The sequence below is a fragment of the Populus trichocarpa genome, chromosome 17 (assembly GCF_000002775.5).
Source record: "Populus trichocarpa isolate Nisqually-1 chromosome 17, P.trichocarpa_v4.1, whole genome shotgun sequence".
NCBI lineage: Eukaryota > Viridiplantae > Streptophyta > Magnoliopsida > Malpighiales > Salicaceae > Populus > Populus trichocarpa.
In genome coordinates this window covers 10165444-10173530 of record NC_037301.2, presented here as the reverse complement: position 1 = coordinate 10173530, position 8087 = coordinate 10165444, and the positions used below count along the sequence as shown (strand labels likewise).

At 31.2% G+C, this 8087-nt stretch overlaps 1 protein-coding gene across 1 annotated transcript; it reads left to right on the top strand.

Annotated features, from left to right (window-relative positions):
* The first annotated feature begins 2631 nt into the window (after window positions 1-2631).
* On the top strand, window positions 2632-7260 carry LOC7496001 (chorismate mutase 1, chloroplastic). The gene is made up of 6 exons (XM_024589247.2): window positions 2632-3055; window positions 4048-4270; window positions 4365-4451; window positions 4925-5068; window positions 6527-6619; window positions 6718-7260. The coding sequence occupies exons 1-6, from the start codon at window positions 2871-2873 to the stop codon at window positions 6952-6954; spliced, it is 969 nt and encodes a 322-aa protein (XP_024445015.1). The 5' UTR covers window positions 2632-2870; the 3' UTR covers window positions 6955-7260.
* Window positions 7261-8087: the final 827 nt, after the last annotated feature.

The following is an 8087-nucleotide window of genomic DNA, read 5'->3' as shown; positions in this document are numbered from 1 at the left end:
AATTAATCTATGTTATTATTTATTTTGTTTCCCACAAGATAAACTAAACAAAGTTTAATATAATAATAAAGCCTTAAGATTGTTTTTCAAAGTTGGTAAATATATTAGATTAATGAGCAAAGATGCTTAGTTTATCATAATAAGAGCATACACAACATAAAAAATTATTCAATAAAAACCTAGAGTACATGAAATTTTAAATCTATAAACATGCAAAAATAAAACTCAAGACAATCATATGCAATCAACGTAACTATAATAATAATAATAATAATAATAATAATAATAATAATAATAATAATAATAATAACAACAACAACACTAGCATGTATACTAAACATATATTCAAACTTGCAATTGATATACTAATAATAAAAATAATTAAGTTTAAATTAAAATAAAGAATGATACTTACTTGTTGAAACACTTTAAAGTAATAAAATTTTTGTTATTGTGAATGATGAATCATTTGTTATCAAGGTTTTACTGCTTCTTACTTGTTTAACTAGAATGTTTACAATATGCCTCTCAAGATTTCAATAACAGAACCTTGGTTTAGATGCACTTCTAAACCAAGGTGTTTGAACCAAGGTAAAAAGACTCCACGTGGTTATTAAATTACTTATCAATAATATAACTACTTATAAATAATACTAAATGTTCAAAATTAAAAAAATGCTAATTGATTATTAAATTATCAGAGTTAACAAAAATTCACATTATTAACATGTGATGTTGTTTCAAGAATTTTTCTTTAGAGGAGGGAAAAGAAATCTACTACCATATATTACCCTAACAATTGATAAATGAATGTTAGTGTGCATGTTGAAGTAAAGAGATTGAGAGGGGATGGATTCATATTATTAGATTAGTAATCTATAGGGATTGTCCTTTTAATTGGGTTTCTTTTTACCATTTTTTTTATTGTTAATTTAACTACCAATTTACTAAGAAAAGACAATGGCTAGGTAATTGAATCTTATATGGAAAATTTGACTTGTTTTAGGTAAACAAAATTTGTTAAGAAACTCTCAAAACAAGAGAGAGAGAGAGAACAAACCATGGTATATGATTCAAAGATGTATAATATTCTCACAATAAACCTAAAAATATTGTATCAAATAAAAACATTAGATTTTTGTCTAACTAAATTATTCCAAAGTGCAAGCAACTTCTATATGAAGTGGATCATTGTATTCAAATGGTAAGGAGAAAAAAAGATAAAAATGTAATTTCATCTAGATCTTTGATGATTTAAATTTTGTTTTCACAAATAAGGAAGGTGCTATCAAAGATTGATTTCCTATTAGTTCCATTTAGGAAGGCAACTTAAGTTTGACTTAACAGACTAAAAATACAATGGGATATCTTCAATTATCTATAGGATTGAATTTTTTTATATATAAAAATTTACTAAATATATCATGTATTTTAAGTGCAAGAACATTTTACATACCATATTTTCATTCATTATAGTTTATCTGTGGTCCATGATAGCTTAAAATAATAATGAAAAGATAAAAATACCTATGTTTATGAATAATCTAAGTCTGATTTTAATTTTAAAAAGGGTGTTTGATAGTGTGGTAGCGGTTGCTTTTCAAAGTACTTTTCGCTCGGAAATACATCAAAATAATATATTTTTTATTTTTAAAAAATTATTTTTAATATCAGTACATCAAAACGATCTAGAAACACCAAAAAATATTAATTTGAAGTAAAAAAATAAAAAAAACTTCAAATTTTTTCAAAAATATTTTTAAAATACAAAATTAAACGGGATCTAAATCATGCTAAAATGGATGGTGCGAAAGGATACATGTATTTTTTGTGGATTTGTATCACTTGTTAAGGAATGAGTTTGAATTTCTATACTTGGGAAGTTTTTTTTCCTTATAGAATTAATGTCAAAAAACAATCTTTTTGGCTTCTTTGATTTGAAAACTTTCCTTTTCTTTAACGAGGCTAATAAGTTTTTTCAGGTCAATTTTATGATTATTTTCCTTTTTTGCTATTTCTAGATTTTAACCATTTGATTTTAGTTTTTTATTTACTAAAGCTTTGAAAAATACTAATTTTTTTGTTTATAAATTTTGTGTGATTTCTCATATGCTCTAGGTTTATGAGCTACTTTTCAGTAGCTTTCAAGTATTGAGATTCGAGTAGTGTGGTATCGGATACGTTGACGTTTTTCAAGTAAAGTTAGCTCCGTTGATTATGAGTTCAGTTAGACATAAGGGCAGTACATGTAATTATTGGTTGATATTGAAATTAAGAAAAAAAGAAAGAAAGAAATGGTGAAGGAGGAAGAAGATGACGACGAAGAAGAAGAAAAGTAATATTTTATTTATAAAGATACTTTGGATAATAACAAATTTATAGTATTTTACGTACTTTTTTTTTATTGATTGGAAAATCAATAATTCAAAATATATAATAAAATTAACTTAAGAAATAATAGGATATAAACAGTAATAATAAAAAATATAATATGCAAAATATTCTCAACCTAAAAAGACATAATATTTCTTAATAATTCTCCTTTTTAATATCCCATCAACTCGTCCACATACAAGTTTTTGTATAAAAAAAAGGTTTAAACTTTAAAGTCAATCAAACCTCTTTTTTTTTTGACATCTTGAATTGCCAGTGGAGGTAAAATTGGTGGAAGGTGCAGCTCCTTGTCTTCTCACCTAACCCCAATTTGGCATCTTCCGTTTCCAACAACCACGCCCAATCAAACGAGGAAACCTTTTGTCTATTTACAGGTGGCTTTTGGCTTTTCTTGGGCTTTAAAGTTTAAAGCTTTCTCTGTATATTGCAACTTTGCAGGTCTATTTGGCCGGTCACTCTCTCTCTATCTATCTATTATGGAGGCTAAGCTATTAGGAGCTTCTTGCCCGGCTTTTCTAGCTTCTAAAGAATCAAGATTTTCAAGGGCTAATTATAGTTTAGGTCTCCAAACCGGGCAGAATGGCACAACTTTAAGAGTTAGCTGCCCAAACTTGACAAAGAGACGCATTCTATCAGTCCAAGCATCTGCTGTATCCATGGGGTAAAGAAACAGTGATCCTTTTGCTTAAATTAGTTTACTTGGTCTTGTTGATTAGTAGTTTCATGTTTTCTTCTGGTTTTGATTTTGCCCTTTTTTGTTGCTATTTTTCTTGTTCGTTTCCTGTTTTCTGGGATTGTTTTTTTGGCTGTTTTGTTCAAGAATCTTCAAGTTTTGAGGGTGCGAATAGATGATATTTATCACAGATTGGACTATGTATGTTTTTGCCGTTGAATTTCTTGCTTTTGGATTTGGGTTGGTGGCACTGTATCTTTATAGTATGTAAGTTGGCATTATTTCTTATGATCTATGGATTCACAAGTTAATTTCCACCACCTATATATTACTTTGTATTGTGTTTCCGTTCTGAATTATATATTTTTTTAACCAGCATTCTAAATTCTTGTTGATTCGGTGAACAAATCAATATTTTTTTTTAATGTGTAGTATTAATATTGTTATTATTGTGTTAGTTGCTAAACATACCAAAAAAGAATTCTCTTATTGATTTGGGTTTAAGAAACTGAGGCTAGAATATTTGCGCGCTTGCAAATACAAGCATGTGTGTAGATTACAAAATCAATATTGAAAGTAAGCTGAATGGTTAGCTTAGGTAATCGAACGAGCTCCATTCTTCTGATAAAAGTTGGAGAGTTGGAGAAATTTCATGTATATTTTCTCATTAAAAGTAGATAAACTGATGCTTTGGTTTTTATTTTTTTTGATAACTCACTGATGCGCGCAAATGTAACAAACAGTGCAAAGTGCAAACTTGCACGATTTTTCTCTTTCTTCAGTTTTTTTCCCCATCAAAGTATAGGGTTAAGATTTCCTGTGATTGAACCTGAATATTTCACAGCACTGCTTTCTAAAGCTAGAATTGTTTCTGTTTTGGACACATATTGTTGCTTTATATTGAAGGGCCTGATGCTTATCAACTTCCAACTTGTTATTTGCCAGTCAAGTTTTGAAAGTAGTTTTCATCATTTCTGTAGGCTGACAGAGAAGAAAAGGGTGGACATAAGCGAGAATTTGACCCTAGATAACATCAGGAGTTCCTTGATTCTACAAGAGGATAGTATAATATTTAGCCTCTTAGAGAGATCCCAATACTGTTATAATGCCAGTACCTATGACCCTGAAGCTTTTGCATTGGAAGGGTTCCATGGTTCTCTGATTGAGTTCATCCTTAAGGAAACTGAAAAGCTACATGCTCAGGTATGTTGTACTTAGTCCTTTTAACTTCTGGGAAAGAAAGAAGATATCAATTAGAGAATTCATGAAGTTTTCTTGAATTGCATCTGGTCATTAGCTTGGCAGATACAAGAGCCCTGATGAACATCCTTTTTTCCCGGATGACTTACCTGAGCCAGTGTTGCCACCCTTGCAGTATCCACAGGTAAGACATGTGTAAATACATTCTGTAGATATATTATTAGCTGCCTTTTCCAAATTTACAATTTTATTATGCCATGGATCAAGCTCCCAGTTAACATATTTATCTTTCAGTTTGATGATTTCTTTCAATTTAGGAGGAACTGCGTGTACTGTGATCGACACAGTGCAATTGTGGAACTGATTATTTAGCTGATATATTGTGAGGCTTGTGCCATAAAAACTCACTGCATTGTTTTCTCTTGTTATATGCAACAAAATGCCATCTAATTCTGAAATTAAGACCAGTTGTCAGATGTAGATTTTAATTTTTGCATGAGCATAAGAAAAAAATTCTGGCATGTTAACTTCTTTTAAAAAAAAAACATAATATAAAAAATGAGCACTCTATCCCTCTCTCTTGCTGCATGTTCAGATTTTACTTTTGTCTATTTTCTTTTACTTCCTCTTCAAACCTGTTCCTTCCTTGCCACACAGGTACTACATCCCATTACTGATTCAATAAATATAAATAAGACAGTATGGGACATGTATTTTAGAGAACTTATTCCTAGATTGGTCAAAGAAGGAGATGATGGCAATTGTGGATCAACAGCTGTTTGTGACACAATCTGTCTACAGGTATGCATTTAACTAATTAACTCTGGGCTGCTCTTAATACTACTGTGATACTTTCAAATCTCAACCTAAGAGATTACAAACTGTTTTCTTGATCTTCCTTGATGCTTTAGTTCTAGTTTCGTTCTGTGAACTTTCTCTTTATCTGGTTAGTGATACATGTACCCTGGGAAGATATTGTTAATAAATTTGTTATTTTTGAATGGAGCTAAGATTCTTGATTGGAAATTGCATTTGACTCATTCTAGTGGTCTACTCTTAAGAGATTCTACTATTAAAATAAGTCTTCCTTTGCTGTTTAGACTCTTCCTGGAGTTAATGAGGTAACAAATGGATAAATGTAGTTGGGTGTATTTGACTCCTGAACCAAAGTTGTTTTTCTACTATCTAGCTACTCTTGTCCTTGATGAACGGTGAGCTTCTCTCCTGTCACAACTTGACCTTGCAAATATGTGCATTTATTTATGGTTCATTTCATGCAAGGAGCTGGTCTATCTTTAACCTAACAAAAATCCTTATCATATTCCCTTCATATATATGGTTTTTGCTGATGGGTATTAAACAACATGAGTCATATTTCGAGGACAGTGAAGCATATGTTATCAGCACTCATTTCTCTGAATCAGTATTAAAAAGCACCTCCTCTGATGGAGCTGTGTCAGCACTCTCATAAACTATGTTATTAACATGAGAAGTGACTCGTGAGGGCTTAATTACTTTTTAAAGCAGTCAAAAGGTGGCATTTTGATGGCACAATTGCTAATCAGTTTGTGGCAATGTGCATTACATGGCTTGGAATGCTAATGGAGCAAATTTTGCTAAAATTGAGTTTCCAAAGTTATCTCTAATAGAAAGCTTTATTCGTCATCAGATTAAATTTGGATTCATATCCCTTTTCGTTACTTTGTGCCTCTCGCTTGTCTTTTCTGAAAGAATTAGATTTCTCGTATATTCTCCAACTTGAGGGATATCAAATCTGTACAAGCTTAAAGGGGAAAGAGAAGATAAAAAGAACAGATACCTATTTATGCAGTTCCATGTTTGGCTGAAATTTGGAAGAAAAAGAATCTGTTTTTACAATTTTTCACAACTCTTCAAGTTTGTGGTGCATATTTCTAACTTCATTGGGCTCTGATGTGAATATGGTTGTGTAGCAGTACTTATCAACTGCTATGTTCCCAGCTTTGTGTCCAATTTAGCCTAAAACCTTGTTATCCTCCCAATTCTTGTATCTCCTTTTTTGATGAACTGTTTTGTTCGTTTTTTTGCTTCCATATCTATGTAGCTTATGCTTCTTATTTATAATGTAATCTCATGATGGTAAACGAACAAACTCAGAACATATTCATGTAAATGATGTTCAAGAACTATAATTTGTCCTAACTGAAGCATCTCCTCTCTCTTATGGATTACACTTAGTAACTCTTTAGTTGACACGCTTATGCATTATTGTGATTTCAGGCTCTCTCAAAAAGAATCCATTATGGAGAATTTGTAGCAGAGGCTAAATTTCGGGCTTCTCCAGATGATTATGAGGCTGCCATTAGAGCACAAGTTGTTACTGCATGATCCTTTCTTTACCTTTTAGAGCGAGCAGCTCACAATGTAATCTTCTGTATTCTCATCTTGGTGTTGGTGTTCATAATTTTCAGGACAGCAAAAGACTGATGGAAATTCTGACATACCCAGCAGTTGAAGAGGCGGTGAAAAAGAGAGTTGAGATGAAAGCTAAAGCTTTTGGGCAGGAAGTGACGATGGAAGGAGAAATAGATGGAACTGACCCAGTGTACAAAATACGACCAACCCTGGTTGCTGATTTATATGGTGAATGGATCATGCCGCTGACAAAGGAGGTTCAAGTTCAGTACTTGCTAAGAAGGTTGGATTAAGCTTTGCAATGCCTGCTCATGGCGGTAAAGCGCACATTCTCTGAGTGCTTTGATGTTCGTTTTCGTTTTCTGTAATTATAGTTGCCTCATGAATGAGGGCATCATGCAACGTAGGAAATCAGCCACCACATTTGCCACTTATTTGGAGACGTGCATCGAAGAACCTGGCCACTGCATAAAATGTGAAGCAAGTTTTACAATTTTGGTTGTATCTTGTGCTCAGAAACTTCATATGAAGCTTGAGTAATTCACTGTGTTATAAATTTAGTGATTTAATTGGAAAGTGGGAAATGTGTTGATTGGTTATTCGATGAGACCTCAGTCCATCCGAAGTATCCACTCTTCAACCTGCAACAGTAACCTCATCTAAAAGGATCCGAAGTGGTCACCACCTTACCTTGATAAGGACCACGAATGCGATTAGACTTTGAGGTAGTGCGTGGACATCGTTTTATAAAGTGTTTTTTTATTTAAAAATATATTAAAAATAATATTTTTGTATTTTTTAAAATTTATTTTTAATATTAATACATTAAAATAATTTAAGAATATCTAAAGTAATTAATTTAAAATAAAAAATAAAGAATTTTTATAAATTTTTAAAAGCAAGGCTTGACTCTAAGAACTTATAAATTTTTATAAGTTTTTGTTTTTTAAATTATTTTAATATAATGATGTTAAAAATTAAAAAAATTCTACAAAAAATTATTTTAATTAAAAAATAATTTTAAAAAATACAGTATTTCACACACAATATCAACAAGGCACCAGGCCAGCAAAGAAATGTTTTATAAAATGTTTTTTTTTTTTAAAAAAATAAAGACCACCAACCCAATAAAAGGCCTGAAAGTCTGGATGGTTGACAAACGGTATCTTAGATCCACATATTTTCTAATTTTTATACTATAATGCATGGCAATCCATGGTGTCTGTTGACAGGGACATAGTGGGGTCCACAAAATTTGAGAGTTCGTTTTCCATTTGGATTTGAATTTTGTTGGCATTTGAATTTTTACGGATAACTAAAAAAAACCTAGTTTATGGATTTCTTCACTTTTTCTCTGTTCATTTAAAAATTACATTTTACTTGTGTAATTAACAAAAAAAAAAAATTTAAATTCGATGAAATGATT

Coding starts and splice junctions, on each gene's coding strand:
- LOC7496001 (XM_024589247.2), top strand. CDS start 2,871: ATGGAGGCTAAGCTATTAGGAGCTTCTTGCCCGGCTTTTCTAGCTTCT. Junction 3,056..4,047: donor GCATCTGCTGTATCCATGGG/GTAAAGAAACAG, acceptor TCATTTCTGTAG/GCTGACAGAGAAGAAAAGGG. Junction 5,069..6,526: donor GTGACACAATCTGTCTACAG/GTATGCATTTAA, acceptor TTGTGATTTCAG/GCTCTCTCAAAAAGAATCCA.